A 20,898-nucleotide genomic window follows, 5' to 3' on the forward strand; every position below is an offset into this window, starting at 1 on the left:
ATGAAATATGTACTTCATGAAATCTCTTTCAAAGAGCAAAACTTTGAGTAAAAAGAATTCTAGACACGTTTTGACGTGTGTCCCTCAAAAGGAGCAAGTCCAAACAAATGTTTTATAGTGTCTAAAAGCTGTGGGCAAATTTTTCAGACTTGGGTATCTATGGTTCTGGAACTCAAGCTCAACACAACTGAAAAGCAGGCCAATTATTTAGGTGCTTAAATATAGATTTCAATATCTAACTCTAAGCTTCCCCTATGAAAATGTTGCTGTTTTGTGTTCAGTTCAAACTCCTAAGTCCTTTTAGGCAATGTTCATACACACCATTTGAGAGGAAAGCTAAGCTTTCTGAGGGCTCGTCTAAATGAACACTTAGTTCACAGCAAACTAGCATTTAAATCTATCCTGCACTAGCGTGCTGTGCACTAGGGGTTTGTTTGGTCCCTACTTCTGTGCGCTAAAAGTTCCCTAGGGCAGTGGTTCTCAAACCTTTTTTTCGCAGACCACTTGAAAATTGCTGAGGATCTCAGCAAACCACTTAATGATCTTTCCAAATGTTGTTTGTACCATTAGCTAATTATTGTAAAGAGCTTTGGATAAAACCGCTATATAAGAAAAAAACTTAATAATAATTATCGTTTTTTGTTCTACAAATAAAAGCACACAACTCATACTTTAATATCAGTAGTCTTACCTTTCTAATGCGATCGATGTGCCCTCTCTCCCCCCCGCCATGGCAGCCCCCGAGCTGGGGCTGGGAAGGAGCGGGGGTCTCTCCCTCTCTCCCCCACTGCAGCAGCCCCTGAGCTGAGGCTGGGAAGGAGGGCCATTTCTCCCTGACAACTGCAGCCCTGGAGCTGGAGAAAGTCACCTCTTTCTCTGGCTGCCGCAGCCCTGCACATCCCAAATTCCCCGCCCCCCTTGTCACCCCACTGCCCTCTCCCCCCTAATTGTCCCAAGGCCACCACCTCATCAAATATGTGCGTCTTCTCCAGGGTCCAGGGACCTAATCAATGTAGCCATCCATGCCTGCATGACTCCACTAATTAGGTGGGTCGCCCTTCATTCTCTTGTGTGTGGCGTCCAGGCGCTCATCTTAGAGGGAACTATCCATGGACCACAGTTTGAGAACCTCTGCTTTAGGGTGCTCAATGCATGGCAGCAGGGTTCAGATGGACACTTAGTGAATGGCACAATAGTATAGGGTAGATTTACAACTCAGCCTGCTGCGAACTAAGTGTTCATTTACACAAGCCATAAGTGTTGAGAAACAATGAGCCAATTTAAGATGTTAGTTGGTATTCTGTGGCACCCATGGAACCTTGCAAACTTTGTAGTTTGTCTTTGGATTGTCTACATGAGAACTTAGCACACAGCAATTTAGGGTGTGCATTTACAGCCCACTACCTACTCTGTACAACCCCCACATGTGGACACTGTTACTGTATGCTAAGAGGGCCGTCATGCGCTATAGCTTAACCCTTTAAAGTACTGGATTTTAAAGTATACTAAAAGCTAAACCACCCAAAAGCACTTTTAGTGCACAATAGGAGTCTCCACAAAGGAATTAGTGTAGAGTAGCTAGAGTGCGGTAAATGTACACCTAGCTTGCTGCACACTAACTTCCCTGTGTAGACAAACTGTTATTTGCTACTGTTAACCTAAGAGGAATAGTGAACTAAAAAGTGAGTGAGATATTTAATATGTTTATGGGGAGGAGTGTTTTTATTTTTTCCTGGCAGATTTGCAGTGGCTCTGGAATAGCGGATCTGAGAGCAGGAGGTGGAGCAATTGATACAGGCCGAACAGCTCTTGATAACAAAACATCATTACTTAACACAATGCCTCCCCACTCTTCTCCACGTTCACGAGATTATAACCCGTACAATTACTCAGATAGTATCAGTTCTTTTAACAAATCTGCTTTGAAGGAAGCTATGTTTGATGATGATGCAGAGCAATTTCCTGATGGTAAGTTCTAGATTACATTCTTTGTTAGAGGGGAAATCATAAGATTTGTCTACATGTGTTGCGTATAGTCATTAAGGTTTTCATATAATAAATAGAGGTTAAGCTAAATTAGCTATACATACAAGTATCTGAAGGAACCGAACTGCTGATGCAATAAATCATGTTTTTCGGGCTAGGTTTATTGAATAGCAAATCCTGTCTGAGTAATGTGAAAAGCAAGCAGTTACAAAAGCTATCAAACAAAATTCCAATGTAATGGAATACTCCAATATTAATATTCTTCCTCATAAATACAAAGTTACAGGAAAAGTAAGGGACTACTAGGATAAGAGAATTGCTAACTGTAGCATATACTATATATTTGGGCTTAGGTTGTAGTAAGTATATTTTAGTGCATGACAGACAAAAAGAAAAAATATTTGTAGTTATGTTGCTTTATTTTTTTTTAAATTTGTCAAGGGAAAAAAGATCTTTGTGAATTACATAATGAAAAAAGAAACTGGGTAAAACTAGTTTTGGCTACAGATGAAAGATTAACAGCACAGAGTTTTGGTAGTGAAATATTTTTATTTGAAACACAAGTCTGGGGTATTTTGTGTTGACAACATTTTTTTAAATGCATGTGCAGAAAAGGTGGCTGCACTCAGACATGTTGACATAGATATTCAGCTTGCTGCTTTATAAGCTAAATTTTAATCTTTTCCGGTATATTTTCTTGTAATGTTTATAACCAAATGTTTTATTTTGCATTTGTTTCCTTCTCTCATTCTTTCTTGCAAATTTTTCTTCCCTAATTCTGTATCCTATAATAACATTTTCTATAGATATGGTGCTGGCTATAGCTCCATTGTAAACTTTATGTTCCTAATTATCAACTGGTCTGAATTGAGGCAAAACACTGATGACCAGCTGAGGATCTGGCCCCACATTCTTGAAACAGAAAGATGATGACCACTAAGATATCACCCTACTGAGAGTTTGGTTTGAAGTATGTCCAGAGGTAGCAGTATCCCCAGGATTATGCAGCACTGCTTTGTCTACCTAGCCCCCTCTCAATCACTACTCTTTCAAACATGTCAATCAGTATAGTATCCTCTGTGTTATTTATTTATATTGATATTATATTCAATTTATTTTCCATTACCCCCAGATACTCAGTGTATTGAAGTTGCTTGGATTGGAGGGAATGGTAGTTTAACAACTGGGTAGGGAACATTTGTGGCTTTTGGTATTCAGTTGCAGGTTAGAATATGCACAACTAAATGGTAGATGGGCAAAAATAGTGGATTGTGGACCAGTGGAGAGATTCCTCTTTAAGTAAAGGAGAAAGAAGCTTGTAGTACCTGTACAAATTTACTAGTGTCTGGTAAACAATCTTTACTGTCCTATCAAGTAGACCTTGAGACGCTTAAGTAAAATTATATATTATTTGAATTACTCTTTCATTTTGATAAATACCTCATGTTCATTAAAAATACATTTATAAACGGTTTTAAAGTCTAATTCTAATGGTGTTTACCTTATAATCATACTGCTATCCATGCTCAGAAATAAATTCAAGTATATAGAAAAGTGATTTTGTTCATGATGAAATGATTTCATATTAAGTTGAATACACAGATTTGTAATGAAGTCTTAACTTTTCGCTTTTCTTTAACATAGAGCATACACCAGCAAAAGGCCCTTGGCCTCTTGACACTCCCAATTGTACAGGCTGTACACCTTACTGAAAATCTCAAGGAAACCTTTTAAAATATGATGGCAATGCAGAAAAATTGGAAGGGGGGATTGTTGCTGTATTGCTTCAGTAGATAGTGAATATTTTGACATGAGTATTCAGTTATAGTCTAATCTTTATTATGTCATTAAGAGTAGTTCTTATTAGAGACTGATGAGAAGGGATTTCTTGCTTCTGTATCAACTGTAGCTCTGTTATTAAGCAATGATTTGCCATAGGAACTACCTGAAAGAAAACAATACACTGGCATTGTTTGTATTCAGCTTTAGTAATTGTACTCAGAGTGAGATTTATGAGATTCTCTACTTGGAAAATTAACTTATATTCAGCTTTATTTTCTTGAAACATCACCATTTATATAACTAGTTGTCAGCATTAACAGCCACTGTCAGTCTTCAATTATATTTTATGTAAGAGAAAAAGATACGATATGTACTGGATCTAACCGAAGTGCAGTTCTACTTATTGACATAGCTTTTTACCAAGTGATGCTTGGGGTGAGTAAATGGCCAGTGTTCGTGTTTTACTATTTATTTAGGAAGTTTTAACATCTTTACATATCACTGATAATGTAAACATAAGAAATGAAATGTTAATCATTACAACTCTTAGCTTTTCATTTTGGTAACAATATGCAGTAATGTAATCATTACTCCTGGGAGGATTCTGCACCAAAAAATTCAAAATTTGGCGTATTTTATTTGTCAAAATAGTGCAATATAATCACACCAGTTTCAATTGTTTAGGGAATTTATTTAAACTACAATACAGAAAACGTCACAATAACTATTCAGCATTTCCTAAACACAAGAAAGTTAAGTTTACAAACACTTGGCAACTAATACCCTGCATTCAAGTTATAATCCTGGATTTTCATTTAAATTACATTACAGAACACCAAAGAGGGGAAAAAAAATACAGAATGTCTTTTTAAATTGCTCAGACTTTCACACATGAAAGTCGTACAGTTTTGCTAATCATTGTCCTGGACTTGACTGGGTACTTTAGGAAGTGCTTGCTTCTGATTCTCCTGACATTTTATTGACTGCTTGGTAAATGTTTTATTTGTCCTCAAAGTCTTTTTTTTTTATTATTATTATTTTTAAATGGGTAAGTAAAATAAATCCTGAGCTGTAATCTAACCCCATTGTGCCACTTTGGCACAGGAAAAATGTGAGAAAGTACATCGATCTTCCTAGCTGATTGCCTTACTGTCATTTATAAGGCTTTACATCACTGTGGCAATGTAGGGGCATTAAAACTTTTACAAGTTTTATGCTCCTGGGGGAATTGACTGAGGGTATGGCTACACTTGCAGCCGAACAGCGCTGCCGTGGGAGCGCTCCCACGGCAGCGCTTTGAAGTGCGAGTGTAGTCGCCTCGCCAGCGCTGGGAGAGAGCTCTCCCAGCGCTGCAGGTACTCCACCTCCCCGTGGGGATTAGCTTACAGCGCTGGGAGCCGCACTCACATTGGTGCTTTACAGCGCTGTAACTTGCTGCGCTCAGGGGTGTGTTTTTTCACACCCCTGAACAAGAAAGTTGCAGCGCTGTAAAGCGCCAGTGTAGCCAAGGCCTAAGAATGGGAACAGTTAACTAACAAAAGGAACATTGTTAATGTTACTATGCAGGCAGGCTGCTACATTTCTAGCTCCGGGAAAAGCCTTCCTCCTGCGCATGTCGTTTCCCCCCAACCCCCGCAGATTTGCATTTTTCTGCTTGGGAGACACAGAAATATGCGGGCCATATGAATTCTGCAGCAAGTAAAAATAATCAAATCTTTCTATTTAGCAGGGTGTTATCATATTACAGTGTGAGCCTTCTTTACCATCAGGGACATGGTATTTCTCGTGATTTTAGTAAATTGAATGAAACTACTGACTTTACTTGTATTGATCATTCCAGGCTGTCAAACATTAGTATTCCAAAAATTTGGACAGGCATGCTGGAATTTTTTTAGCATAACATAAGAATGGCCATACTAAGTCAGACCAATGGTCCATCTAGCCCAGTATCCTGTTTTCCAACAGTGGCCAATGCCAGATGCTTCAGAGAGAATGAACAGAACATGGCAATCAAGTGATCCATCACCTGTTGTCCACTCTCAGCATCAGGTAGTCAGAGGCCTAAGGACACCCAGAGTATGGGGTTGCATCCCTGACCATCTTAGGCCCATCAATGGCTATTAGCTGTCCTCCATGAACTTACCTAATTCTTTTTTTAACCCAGTAATACTTTTGGTCTTCTCAGCATCCCATGGCAATGAGTTCCATGGGTTGACTGTGCATTTTGTGAAGAAATACTTCAGTTTGTTAGCTTTAAACCTGCTGTCTATTAATTTCATTGGGTGATCCCTGGTTTTTGTGTTATGTGAAGGAGTAAATAACACTTCCTTATTCACTTTCTCCACACCAGTCATGATTTTGTAGAATTCTATCATATTCCCCCCTTAATAGTCTCTTTTCCAAGATGAATAGTCCCGTCTTTTAACCTATCCTCATATGGAAGTTTAGCCTTAATAATTTTTGTTGCCATTCTCTGTACCTTTTCAGTTTCTAATATCTTTTTAGAGATGGGGTGACCAGCACTGTATGCAGTATTCCAGGTGCGGGTGTACCATCGATTTATATAGTGGCATTTTGATATTTACTGTCTTAGCTATCATTGTCCTAATGGTTCCTAACATTCTGTTAGCTTTTTTGACTGCTGCTGCACATTGAGCAGATATTTTCAGAGAACCATCCGCAATGACTCCCAAGATCTCTCTCTTGATGGGTAACAGCTAATTTAGATCCCATCATTTTGTATGTATAGTTGGGATTATGTTTTCCACTGTGCATTCCTTTGCATTTATCCACATTGAGTTTCAGTTGTCATTTGTTGCCCAGTCACCCTGTTTTGGGAGATTCCGTTTGTAACTCTTCACAGTCTGCTTTGAACTTCACTATCTCGAGTAATTTTGTATTGCTACAAACTTTGCCACTCCCTGTTTGCACCCCTTTTTCCAGATCATTTATGAATATGTTGAACATTGCTGGTCCCAGTACAGATCCCTGGGGGACACCACTATTCACATCTCTCCATTCTGAAAACTGACCATTTATTCCTATCCCTTGTTTCCTGTCTTTTAACCTGTTACTGATCCATGAGAGGACCTTACCTCTTATCCTGTGACTGCTTACTTTGCTTAAGAGCCTCTGGTGAGGACCTTGTCAAAGGCTTTCTGAAAGACCAAGTATACTATATCCACTAGATCACTGTTGTCCACCTGTTTGTTGACCATCTCAGAGAATTCTAATAGATTAGTGAGGTATGATTTCTCTTTACAAAAGACGTGGGGAAAAATCAACAACAAATCGTGTTCATCTACATGTCTAGCCCTTGCACTGTGTCGTGTCAGGTCAGGTGCAGCCTCACTGCCGAGTCCCTGTACTGGGGGAGGTGGGACTTCAGGGTGAATTCCCACCTCAATGCAGCCAGTGGCCTGTGCTCCCCACTGCTAGAAATGCGGAGATCTGTGGTTTTATTAATGGCCCCCTATCACAGACTTCCAGTGTAACATTGGACCCATCATTTAAGGCTTGATATCAAAGGGAGTCTTTCCATTGATTTAAAAAGACAGCAAATAGGGGACTTAATTAACCTGTGCCTCAGTTTCTCCATAATACTTGCCTGCCTCACCGGAGTTTGTGTAAATTCACTGTTTTGGGTTAGATGCTTTGAGGTCATCAGATGGAAAATGCTTAGAACTGCAGTTTTGCAAAGTGTTTTTTACAATTCCTAAAGCTTTATGCTTCATTCTTGCAGTAAAAACAACAAGGAGTCTGGTGTCCCCTTAAAGGCTAACAGATTTATTTGGGCATCAGCTTTCTTGGGTGAAACACCACTTCTTCAGATGTATGGAGTGAAAATTACAGATGCAGACATTATATAATGACACATGAAGGGAAGGGAGTTACCTCACAAGTGTAGAACCAGTGTTGACAGGGCCAATCTGGCTTTTGTATGTTACCATTCCTGATGTCCGATTTGTGTCCGTTTATTCTTTTTGATCAGCATTTATGCAGTAGGCACTCCTCCCGATTACAGGAGAATTTAAATTTGGGAGTTTATGGGATGACGACTCCTCCCACTGTGTGATGGTGGAGCAACTTGCCAGAAGGGGGTTAGGAGCAGGGCCTCCATCATCACTTTACACAATAGAAGGCAGGAGGGCTAGACAAAGATGCCAGCTAGCCTTATGCTATGTGTGCAGTCAGTCAGTGTGCTGCAGGGAAGGCTGGATCACCCTATGCTGTCCTGTCCTCAGGGCCAGTGCCAGCTAAGCAGGACTGGGCAGCTGAGACTAAGCAATAAAAATGGCCAGGAGTAATGGATCCTCCTCCACCTGGGCCAGAGCCCTTCAGAGCGTTCCCACAGGTAAGCAGGCAATTGGTTTTTTTTTTACTTGTTCAAATTCTGCAATGGGCAGGGCCAGGGGAGTGCTCAGCGGGGGGAGAAGGGGAAAGGAGAGAACTTGAGCGGTGGAAGCCTGGGGGGGGAGGGGTATGGAGGGAAGGAAGTGGAGGGCAGAGAGAGGAGGAATATGGTGGCGGGGAGGAGAGAATAAGACTCAACTCTTTTCAGTGGATGGGAGATTACATTTGCCTGGTGGCCAGTTTCTCATGAGAATGGGGCTGGGGATTTGGTTCCATCACCCCTGGGGATATAGGGTCTGCTGGTCTGGTTCATAAAGCTGGCACCAAAATGCTGCCTCAGTGGGACTTTTTGCCTTCTTGGCTCTGTGAACTAAGCGGGTATTATTGTTGAAGTAGCAGCCAGCCTTTATTTTACTGCCAGGATTCATCTCTAGCTGCAGCAGCCCACTCCCCTTGGCAGTTCTTATTCATTGCCTGAGGTGCTTACTGCTGTTGGAACAATAAACATAGGAAGCGCTCAAGTTTGTTTATCTGAAGAAGTGAAAATGAGGTGGCAGCTTTTGCAGTCTGACTCCAGCCATTTTCTTCCTGTCTGGGTGTAAATGCCATCTGAGGGTGAGGCCTGACACCTTGTTTTATTGTGTGAAGAAAGGACAAAGATTTCTCAATTAACTTGAACTGCTCTTTGCCATTGTATGTTCCCCAGGATGAATGAGGGGGTCGGGGCACTTGAAAAGGCCGTTTTGCAGGCTGCCTGCAAGTCAGCTATCAGGGTATATCAAAAAACCTGTGACTGACATTTTTTATTCCCAAGTTTAGTGCTTTTAATTAGGTACCTTCTGCATGTCCAGTCTTCACAAACACCATCTGGCACAGAGTGGAAAACATGCTCCATTTTCTTTAGAAAGAAATTGCAGAAAAGTGAAGGGTTTTTTTCAAATATATATATTTTTTTTATTTGCTTGGGTTCAGGGATTTGGCTGGAAGGGGATGTGCACGCGGGGAGGGAAGAGAAGAGGGAGACAGTGGGGAGGGGGGTGGGGCCTGGAGCAGAGCAGGGGTGGAGTATGGGTGGGGCCTCAGGCAGAAGAGGCTGTCTGGGGTGCTACTGCCTCCCCAGGTGGAAGCTTCACCCACCACCCATGTTCTTCCTGTAATTGCCATGATCACCTCTGGAGCCTTTTTAAAAAATTAGTGTTGCATTAGCTACGAATTCATACTATGCATTTAATTTAATTGCTTGGTACCCAGAGCAGTATTATACAATGTCAGTCCTTCAAAAACTGCAAACTTTCTTAGCACATGAACTTATGCAATAACCTTTGAATGCGTGAAGTCAGCGATGTTGATGAGAATATCATGCTGATTAAATTTATACTGTGGAATTAACCTGTCAGGGCAGAATATATGCCTTGTTTCCCTAATATAATGTCCATATGTGTTCCCAGTAATATAATTTATCATGGTATCTTATCTTCAGTGTGTGTGGTAGGACTAATGTGGCCTGGGTAATAAAAATAATCATGCTCAGTAAAAGTTCTCTGTTCCAGTCCTCTGTACTAATTAATGACTATCATAGGGTTGAGGCAAAAAACCATTTCCTTTAGGTGAACATTAATGGTCCATTTAGAGAATTTGCAAAGCATGCATTATTAGTCATATAAACTCTAACATACTCATTTATGGACGAAGGGGAGAGAGCTACTACTTGAATAAACATTTTTGTTTTCATGTATCCATGTCCTTAGCTATTCGTCCAAAACAGAGGATAAATAGAACAAGTGGAGTTCTACTATAAAATATTCAGTAGATGGTAAACATTTTACTGAGGTAGTGAAAATTTACACAGCTCTAATGAATTCACTTTTTACTAGTTTCTTCTCGCCAAAATGACTTGTTACTAAATAGTAATAACGTAATAATAAACTCAAGGACTGATTAACGTGGGATTTATCTGTATGTGATGTCATAACAAATTTTGTTGCAGAAATATTTCACTTGCAGCTTAGTGTCAACATGAAATAGTCCTAGAGAAAGATACAAGACTCTGTTTAATTGCCATGTTTTGCAGATGTGAGAAAATTTAACTCCTTCCATTATATGCCTTGTAAAATAGAAGTTTATTTGAGAGAGATTTTTTTGTTTATATGTTTACCTTTTTTCCTTCAAAAAGTACTGTGAGGTTCTTAATCTTCTGCCTGTATAGCAAGATACAGGCAGAAGGCATGAGAGTTCCCTTTTCAAAGGCCAGAAATATCTTACTGTTTGCTAACGAAGTAAAGACAACTTGATATTTGAATTCACATTGAAGACCAGGTTTTATTGAAGTTTTGCAGGCATCTTGGGTTAACTGCCCAGTCTGTATAAGTATCAGTCTAGTTATTCATGTCTTGTTCAGCATTATAGATCCCTCCCCTATATTTTTTTAAATTCTCCTACACAGAGAGCTTGTCCTAGGGACAGCAGCCTGAGCAGCGGCAGTCGTGTGGAATTCCCAATCTAGTTAGCATCACATACCTGTTCAGTCATTGGAAGATTCAAGCTGTCAGTTTCCAAGTTGTTTTTTGCCATCATGCCAGACATTTGTTTCTCAGGAATGCTGACCACACTGAAAATACAGTATTTGTGTTTATTTTGAGGGTAAAAATGTCCTTGCAGACAGAGCTGAGAAAAATAAACAACAGTTTCTAGGTTGATAGGCCTTAAAACTATCTCTGCATTATGTGATAGGAGTTGCTTTTTATCACCTCTACAGTTTGAGGAATATGTCCATTTATTCCTTTTTAATAGAGCCCCCCATGGACCATTCTGATCTGGTTGCAGAGTTGCTGAAGGAATTGTCAAACCATAATGAGAGAGTTGAAGAAAGAAAGGCTGCTTTGTATGAGCTTATGAAATTGACTCAAGAAGAGTCCTTTGGTGTTTGGGATGAGCACTTCAAAACGATACTACTTCTGTTACTTGAAACTCTTGGGGACAAAGAGGTAAGTTCAGACTAACCCAAAGTTGACTGTGCACGGAAGTTGCTTTTGACATTAGGGCCCATTCTTCAATAATACTTCACATGGATGAAATTCATATTGGGTTTAAATAGTATCTCTAGAAGGGGATAGACAAGTTGCTGTTAGTAGTAAAATACTTTTTAATTACAGTCTACAAATGGGACCTAAGAAAATGCCATTAAATTTAGAATAATCTCAGTGCCCCAAAAAGTAAAAAGAGACAGTAGTCATGTTTACTTTACAGGGTTTTTTTGTCTTTTGGGTTCTCCTAGTATCCAGTCTTGTTGACTCTCACTCTGTCCAAAGTTCTGTGCATTAGGCAGACACAATCCAGCATCTGGTAATGGACTGGATAGGGTGAGGTACATGGCTTTTTCTCCATACTACATATTTATGTTGAGATAGCAATTTAAAAAAATAAAATACAAAATAACTGAAAAATACACACCCTTTTGTATCAAAAAAGCATTTGTCTGATTCTCCCTTCCCTGTTTCCTATACTGGCTCCATGTTTCAGGTGATTTTTGTGGTGGATGACAGTATAATGCATATATATTATGCACAGCGGGTACTACTAGTTTGAACTCTGGGGTGGGAGTTATGGAAGCTTAAAATTGGTTGCTCATCCTTTTTTTACCTTAGGGTTTGGGGGTATTTAGCTAATTACTATGAAATTCAAAGTATTTTTATTTGTAGGTCGCCTTCTAAGTGGGCCATGCAAAGCTTGCCTTTAAAAATGTATAAGAAGTGTGTGTATACTAGAGATGTAAATATCGTTTAAAAAGATAACCACTTAAACTATAAAATTAAATTGTTTAACCGGATAACCAATTAAAAGGAGAGGGGACCAGGTACCTAGTTTGTCCCGATGTGGCCTCCGCAGACACTCCATGCCACCCCAGCCGCAGCTTCCCTTCCCTTCACTGACCAGTGCGCCATCCGCCTCCGCAGCCAAACCCCTTCCAGTGGCACTGGGGGAGACCAGGGACTACTTAACGCACACTGACTGGGCTGGGGCCGGAACAACTGGGGCACAGGTCAGTCTCTGTTGCAGGAGAACCGGTTCAACACCCACACACACGGGATTAACAGTTAGTGTGGATTAACGGTAAGACTAATACTTACCAGTTAACCATTTAACTGTTTAACATTTTACATCGCCAGTGTATACATCTCCCTCCTACCACATATTCTTCTCTTTTGGAAAGGTGGTTTCCCTAGCTTTCTGGAAGGATACGAAACCTAGCTTTCGCTAGTCCCTGCTATGTTCCAAGGTATAAAATTCTAAAACACATACAACATTATGTATAGGAAATACATTTTAAGTAATTTTAGAGGTTTCTAAAATGTGGTTGCTATAATTGGCAAGTCCCTTTCAGTTCTGTATAATTAGACTTACTATAATTAGTATACCATAGTTAGACTTGTAACTAGACATTTCTTCTCAATCAGAGGGGCTCAAAAATTGAATAACATTTATTAAAACTAAAATATTTCTAAACCATTTTTTTGTAAAATAAGTGATTTAGACAAAATATGGGAATAGTGTTGTGTACAGGTTTTATTGGCACTCACTTGGGATGATCTGCATATGTTGTATCTACATTCGTTGCTTAGTAAAAACTTCATAACACCATGTAAGATATATGTATAGAGCGGGGGTGAGAATATGGGTTGCGATGATGTAAAGTTTTTTCTGGTAGTTCCATATGCTTAGAACTTGAATGAATAGGCTTGTACTGTATCCATTCGGGGGGAGCATATTATAATTTACATTAGATTTCCACTGTCAAACAAGTTTGTGTCCAATTGTTGAGCTAATATTAAAAAGCACATTGTCTGTTCAAAGAGAAATAACTCAATTATATACAATATTTAACTTTTAGCATGCAATCAGAGCTTTGGCATTGAAAGTTTTAAGAGAAATTCTAAGGAACCAACCAGCAAGATTTAAAAATTATGCAGAGCTTACTATTATGAAGACACTAGAAGCTCATAAGGATCCTCATAAGGAGGTTAGTAAGCGGCTCTGTGTGTTTTGTGTATTTGAGGATGTGACGCATGTCAAAGCACAAATCAAATGTAATGTTAAAAAAATATGCTTGAAAAATGATTCAAATGCCAGTGGGGAAGTAATTGGTTTGATAGTCAAGGATTCAGCAAATATTGGTTAATAAAGGCATGCTATAGTAGGAAGGATTGCTGTTTTATAGACCCTGAAATGCACAATTTCAACCCTAATAAAGTGGATTCCTACTTAGCTGTTGTCCCTAAATGACACACAGATGCACCGAACTAAATATGAGCATCAGATGGATCACTTTCAGTACTACTAGAAGGATAAAGGAGATTGCCTCCCTATAAAGCTATAGGTTCTGGAAGAAATGTGTACACGGGGAAACATTTTTATATTGTATTATCACCATCATGTTTTTGCATTTCAAAGTGTATTTCTCAGAAAAGTAGAAGCATAAAATGTACGCTACATCTAGTTCAACAGAGGGAAAGGTGAGAAAAGATGCATCTTGATACTATTTTTGTAAACAGAAAAAAAGGAGCAAATATCTTTCTCATCATTTTAATACTTCTCTAAAACAAATTAATCTGACTGCAAGATTATGCCACCTGGAGATTTAGAAGCTCTTTAAAAGTAAACAAAAGGTGTCAGTGGAAAACCCTATGAGAAACTACTTGTATGGTATGGTGTTGTTGCAAAGAGCATATATGATGGTTCTGTGTCCATTGACGAATTCTAAAATGTTTTGTAGCAACATGGTTAATCCAGAGCCTGGTAATCCATTTTAATAATATACAGAAATGCTCTCAATTATGCATAAAGATACCAATACTTTAGAAATTCCTTGACATGTTGTTTGCTGTAACATATATGCTGTTAATAGTGCGACTTCATGGTTTTAAACTGTTTGTGCAGTCCTGGGGGTCATGCAGCTTTAACCATGTCCCTTCAAAGAGAAGAACCCTGCCCTGCCACTGGAATCAGTGCGGTATGGGACTGCAGCTTTTTCCCTACCTAGTATCTTTTTGGCCAGTTAGTGGCTGGGTGGAGTGATGGAGGAGGCAAGAAATTTCACATCTGGCTTTACACTGTGTTGCTTTGACCAACAGCTCAAACATCCTCCAGCATGTGTTGGAGGATGAGACTGAACATGACAAGGGGCCACTGCTCTATCCCATCCAGCTTTTTAGCCAAATTATACTACTGGGGGGACATGCTTGAAAGTTCTTTTCTCATAGCGTTGGTGCAGCAATAGAGGGGGAGCAAAGGGAAGACATGGATATGACAGGATAACCAGGTGATGCAGAGTGGGGGTAGAGGATAAAGAAGGAAAGGGAAAATACAGTGAAATTAGGTGTGGAGGGTAAAAAGGAGAGGGTGGGAGAACGTGTGGAGAGAAGGAAGCCACAGTAGCACGCGCTCTCACACGCGCATGCAAAAAATCCCAGACGTAGGACATACACATGCGGGGGTGGGGAGAGAGAACAGGAGACATAATTGAACTGATATATAAAAGAAATATAACTACAATGTCCACTGTAAAATTAGGGTTTCCAGGTGCCCGGTTTTCGACTGGAACACCCCATCAAAAAGGGACCCTGGTGGCTCTGGTCAGTGCCACTGACCAGGCTGTTAAAAGTTTGGTTGGCACGGGGCTGGCAGGCTCCCTATCCAGCTCTGCGCAGCTCCCCAGAAGTGAAAACATGTCCCTCCGGTTTAGGGGCAGCAAGGGGAGCTCTGCATGCTGCCCCCACCCCAAGGGCAGGCTCCACAGCTCCCATTGGCCGGGAACCGCAGCCAGTGGGAGCTGTGGGGGAGGCCCCTGCGGGCAGAGGCAGTGCGCAAAGCTGCCTGGCCATCCCTGCACCTAGAGGCTGAGGAACATGTCACTGCTTCAGGGGAGCCGCCTGAGTTAAGCACCACCGCTTCCCCAACCCTGAGCCCCTGCCCAAGCCCAAACTTCCTCCTGGAGCCCGCACCTCAACCCCCCACCTGGAGCCCCCTCCCGCACCCTGAACCCCTCATTTCTGGCCCCACCTGAGAGCCCCCAGCCTTAGTCCACACCCCAACCCCTTGCCCCAGCCTGGTGAAAGTGAGCAAGGGTGGGGGAGAGGGAACGACAGAGGGATGGGGATGAAGTGAGTGGGGAGAGTGGCCTCGGAGAAGGTGTGGGGCTTCAGGACCAGGGCGGGGCAAGGGTGTTTGGTTTTGTGCAACTAGAAAGTTGGCAACCCTACATAAAATTAAGCAATTCACATAAATATTGCTTTTGAGGTTGGTAGGCAAAGAAAGTCAGAAGTAAACATTCCTCTAATTTTTTAAAATTTAAGTTTCACCAGTGTTTTTCAACCCCAATTTTTTTTTACACTATGTGGAACTAATTGATTGCCTGAGCTCAAGCTTTTGAAACTTGTGACTGCAGTCTCTCTCAGGCCCCTGCCCTCTCACATTAGTCTCTCATTGTTTCCTCTTTTTCCTCCCTCCCCGTTTATTCCATACAGTATATTCATTATTACATTCTCTCCATCACTTGTTTTCCCTTCCCATTCCACACCCTTTCCCTCACTGTGTTCATGAAAGAGAGAAACAAAGGGAGAAAGGGGGGCAGAACTGAGAAAAGAACAAGAGCTTTGTAGACTCTTCTTCCTCACCGCTCCTGTGAGTCCCCACACACAATCACCAGATGTGGCAGGGAGTGTCTTGGGGCTTGGCTACACTTGAAAGTTGCAGCGCTGGGAGTTACAGCGCTGGTCGTGCAGCTGTGCAGGGCCAGCGCTGGTGTGTGGCCACATTTGCAGCATTTACAGCGCTGTTGGGAGTGCTGCATTATGGGCAGCTATCCCAGCATTCAAGTGGCAACAACGTGCTTTTCAAAAGGGGTGTGTGGAGGGTGGTGGACTGTGACAGGGAGCGGGGAAGATAAAGAGAGTGGATTTTTGGAGCCAACACTGTGTGTTAGCTTCCCTGGATTGAAAAAATCACAAAATGTTCGCGAACCCTTAGTCTTAATTGCAAACAGCCTGCATCCAACGCTGTTTCTCTGTCAAGCAAACTGCTTGCCTCTCATTTGATCGTTCACAGCCAGGTACAGATAGCTCCTGTTTGCTGTGATCAGTGTTTGTTTTTTAGATAAGCAGTTCCGGAGTTCACAACAAAACAAAGAGAGGCTGCATAACAAAACAAAGAGAGTAATTTAGTTAAAAGCATTCTGGCTGGGATATCTCCTTATTCCCTGGAGGCCAATAAAAGCGCTGGTGTGTGTCCACACTTGATGAGCAGCGCTGGATCACCAGCGCTGCAATTGCTACACCCCAACCTGGCCAGGTGTACAGCCAGCGCTGCAGCCAGGGAGTTGCAGCGCTGGATGTGCCTTGCAGGTGTGGACAGTTACTAATTGCAGTGCTGGAAAGCCTCTACCAGCGCTGCAACTTGCAAGTGTAGCCAAGCCCTTGGTGCATTCACCTCTCCTACTTCCCTGGAAGTGGACAGGGAAAGTGCAAGCCCTGGCATGTGAGTTCAAACTCACCCTACCCCCTCCCAGAAGCAACCAGTGAAGGGGGACGTTCTTGAGCAGGGGTGGCCACCCTGAACCTGAGAAGGAGCCAGAATTTACCAATATACATTGCCAAAGAGCCACAGTAATACATCAGCAGCCCCCCATCAGCTCCACCCCGCCTCCCTCCCACTGGCAGCCCCACCGATCAGTGCCTCTCCCTCCCCGAGGGAGGAGTGAGGGCATGGCAGGCTCAGAGGAGAGGGCAGGAAGGGGTGGAGTGGGAGCAGGGGGTTGAGCAGTGAGCACACCTGGCACATTGGAAAGTTGGCGCCTGTAGCTCCAGCCCCGGAGTCAGTGCCTATACAAGGAGCCGCATATTAACTTCTGAAGAGCTGCATGTGGCTCCGGAGCCACAGGTTTCCCACCCCTGTTCTAGAGCACGTAGCAAGCAGCACTCTGTACATCACAGAGCTGGCTGTGTGCCATGCCAGCCAGCAGGGAGCACAGTTGCAGAGCATGTCTTTTTAGGTAGAACCCTGTCCAGTATCCCCATTTGTATCAACATCCTCTTCATCTGCCAGCTGTTAGCACCCAACTAATAACTGTTATGTTCCCTTACAAAATCCTCTATTAGTTGAAGATTCTGGTGCAAATTTTTGCTATTTTTTTCTAACTTTTATGCAAGTTAGACTTAGTTTTAGAAGTAAAAATGTACTGTATGTGCTGTTATCTAAAATAATTTTCTTGAATGAATAGAAAATCTTTGTCTTTGATCAGCAAGGACCTACAAGAAGTAGAAAATTACAGTAAGGAAATTGTGTGTTAAAAATATTAACAAAAACTTCAACAGTCTGTCAAGGGTGGATGTGGAATAACAATCACTAAAGAGATTCCGGGGTTGACTCAGCACCTATTGTCAGGGAGACTTGGGGAATGTTGATGTCTGTATAGTCACAATGCAGAGGTTAGGCCTAGATTATTACCCACAGTTTCAGAAGAACCGCTTGCATTTAGGATCTACTGGGTGCCGAGGATTTTTGAAAATTTGTCTCTAATTGTCGCTTCCAGTCCAAATCATTTTACAGTACTGTAGATATGTAATTAAATTGTAAATAAAACTAAATAAAAATACAAACATATATTCATTTCACTGCAAGGTTCAAGAGCAGAACTGTCAGAATTTAGATTGCACAAGCATTTTTTAAAAACTATTTTCTCCATTGTTTTATTTAATCTTTTTTTAGGTGGTGAGATCTGCTGAAGAAGCTGCTTCAATGCTCGCCACTTCCATTAGCCCAGATCAGTGCATCAAAGTACTTTGTCCCATTATCCAAACTGCAGATTACCCCATTAATCTGGCTGCAATCAAAATGCAGACAAAAGTGATAGAGAGAGTATCTAAAGAAACGCTTGCTCAGCTTTTACCAGAGATTGTGCCAGGTCTAATACAGGTAAGAAACCAGAGCAGATGTAAAGAATTAAACTAGAAGTTTAAATCTCTTTAGTATTTCACTCAGCTCTCATGGAAAACTTTGATTTGGGTAGTAGATGGTTGCATTTGTGGCCCTGTGATGGGGTATATAAAGCCCACACTGGCCCAAGAATGGTTAGAGAACGCTTGAGAGCTCTATCTGGTAGACCTGGGGAGAGCGTGGTCAGGTTGAGGGAGGAACTCAAAAGAAAGTGTGTGTGACAATCTCCTGGGAGGAGAGGCTGTATAAGGAAGGATGGGGAGTGGGAGAAAGGTATATCTGCAGAAGCCAGGATTAGCTATGTAGTGAGCCCAGTGAATGGGGCAGTACTCGCAGAAAGTTTCTCTCCGGAGATTGAGTCACAGGGAAGAACAGAGAAATGGCGAGGCTGAAACTTCAAATCCAGCAGAGGTGAGACAGGTCCAGTGGTATTTATAGTGTAGACTCTATTTTTGTTGGAAAGGCGGACCAAAGGGAAGCCTTTGGGGTTTGCTGTATTTGTTTCAATGCTGGTGAAGGACCATATTGCCCTGGCAAAAGCAGCACTTTAAAGGAATCTGCCAGAGGCCCAGGTCCCAAACACAGGAGACCCTCAGAAAAAAAAACAACCCACAATGGGGTGCTCCGAGACAGGTCCAAAATATCTTTGTTGTTTGGAGCAGCATCATTCTGATTCTCAGTCAGTCAGTTAGACTTGGACTTTAAGGAGATATATTAAATTTTAATGTGTTCCTGAAGAATAAAATTATTGCATTAAATTTCAGCTTTAGGGACTATTAATAGATTACTTTTAAGTAGTGGTTCTCAATCTGTGTTTCAAAACTGTCCTGTAAAGCTCTCCCTTCATTTCTTAAAATTAAATATTTTAAGAACGAGGGGAGTGGAATTTAGTTTTTGGAAAGAGAGTCCATGAAGTTACTTTTCTTTTGTGAAGTTGCCCAAAGAATGAAAACATTGGAGAATCTGTTTTGGGGCAACTGAGGTCTGTTTTTGTATTGATGTGCAGAATAATCTAGCAGTTATCTTACTGAATTTAGTTATTTGCGGTTTTTAATTGTGCCGTTGATTAGAAATGGCTCTCATTTACTTCAACAGACCATAATGCACAGAATCCCTAAGATCTTAAAAACATTAAAAAAGGTTTATCCAGGTCCAACACATTTTCAGCCTTTAGATTAGATTACTTGAAACCATTTTAGTGATACTTTATTTTCAGGAAGATTTCACATTTCTTAATCTAGTAGCTAGTGATGATATACATTGAAATTAACATTTGAGAAGTCCTGGTTTATGTTAAATAAATAATATTATGCAGTCATGTTTATGTTCCACGTGCTGATCTCTACTAAATCATTAAGAATCTTAATACAGTGATGTTATGATTTCACCTATTAGATGCTCAGCACATTGCAGGATCTTACCCTACATTTGGGTGACTTAAATTGGCTCTATTAATTCAGTTTAAATGTTTTGTAAATTTGAGGGGGAGTAGCTCAGTGGTTTGAGCGTTGGCCTGTTAAACCCAGGGTTGTGAGTTCAATCCTGAAGGGGCTGCTTAGGGATCTGGCACAAAAATCTGTCTGGGGATTGGTCCTGCTTTGAGCAGGGGGTTGGACTAGATGACCTACTGAGGTCCCTTCCAAGCCTGATATTCTATGATTCTAGATACCACATAATATTTTTCTCTGTTCCTTTAAAATAATTTTTATTCTTCTTCGAGTGATTGCTCCTATGCATTCCAGTTAGGTGTGCGCGCGCCGCGTGCACGGCTCGTCGGAAGATTTTTACCCTAGCAACACTCGGTGGGTCGGCTGGGCGCCCCCTGGAGTGGCGCCGCTATAGCGCTACATATATACCCCAGCCGACCCGTCCGCTCCTCAGTTCCTTCTTACCGCCCGTGACGGTCGTTGGAACAGTGGAGTGCTCCCTTGACCTCCACAACCCTAGCTTCTCACTGTTTTCTATTTCATACTTGTTGTATATAGTTCTTAAATAGTTAGATTAGTTTAAACAGTTTGTTGTATTTAGTGTTAGTTAGTTAGGGGAAATCGAGGGGCTTAGCCCTTCCATTTCCCAACCCGGTGCGGGCTCATGCCCAAGGCACCGGAATTTAAGCCGTGCTTGGCCTGCCAGCGGCCCATGCCAATTGGAGACCCTCACGACTCCTGCCTGCGGTGCTTAGGAGAGTGTCATCTTACCGATAAGTGCCGCATTTGCAAGTCCTTTAAGCCAAGGACAAAGAAGGAGCGGGACTTTCATTTGAAGCAGCTCCTGATGGAGTCGGCACTTAGCCCTGCGGTGCCGACACCAGCCGCTCCACAGACCTCTTCGGTGCAGAGCGCTCCAGCGGTTCCTGGCCGTTCCGGTACCGAGGCCATGAAGAAGCAGCAGCCGGCACCGGCACCCCGGCACCGTTCCCTCTCTCCCTCGAGGAAATGTAAGCCAGCGCAGACATCCTCCAAGGTCTCTGCACCAGGACCTATCACCCAACCACCGGCTCCGGCACCGGCGCCCCCGGCACCGACTCCGGCAGCACATAAACCATGCGCTGTACCGTTGACTCTGGCACCGCAAGGTCCGTTGAGTCCGGTACCTCCTTGCTCCCCGGTGCATACCGTGGTCGAGCTCGCTCTCCCGTCGACTCCGGAAACCTTTTTGACGGCGAGAGAGCTGATAGCGTTGACGGAGCCAACGCATACTCAACCCCCGGCACCGCCAGTGCGGGTTGTTAAGTCAGTGGGCAAGCCAGCTATCATGCGGCCTCCTTCCCCTGACAGGCAGGACAGACGC

The 20,898-nt window shown here is 42.1% G+C and overlaps 1 protein-coding gene across 13 annotated transcripts in view; it reads left to right on the top strand.

The window, feature by feature from the left end:
• Positions 1–20,898, top strand: part of CLASP2 (cytoplasmic linker associated protein 2) — a 282,235-nt gene that overhangs the window by 250,598 nt on the left and 10,739 nt on the right. For all 13 annotated transcript variants that reach the window (XM_045007895.1, XM_045007896.1, XM_045007897.1 and 10 more), the window contains 4 exons: positions 1,740–1,968; positions 10,912–11,105; positions 13,010–13,138; positions 17,881–18,087. In XM_045007895.1, coding sequence (XP_044863830.1) covers positions 1,740–1,968; positions 10,912–11,105; positions 13,010–13,138; positions 17,881–18,087 — 759 coding nt within the window. The remainder of the gene's footprint in view (positions 1–1,739; positions 1,969–10,911; positions 11,106–13,009; positions 13,139–17,880; positions 18,088–20,898) is intronic.

The sequence above is a fragment of the Mauremys mutica genome, chromosome 2 (assembly GCF_020497125.1).
Source record: "Mauremys mutica isolate MM-2020 ecotype Southern chromosome 2, ASM2049712v1, whole genome shotgun sequence".
Classification (NCBI taxonomy): Eukaryota; Metazoa; Chordata; order Testudines; family Geoemydidae; genus Mauremys; species Mauremys mutica.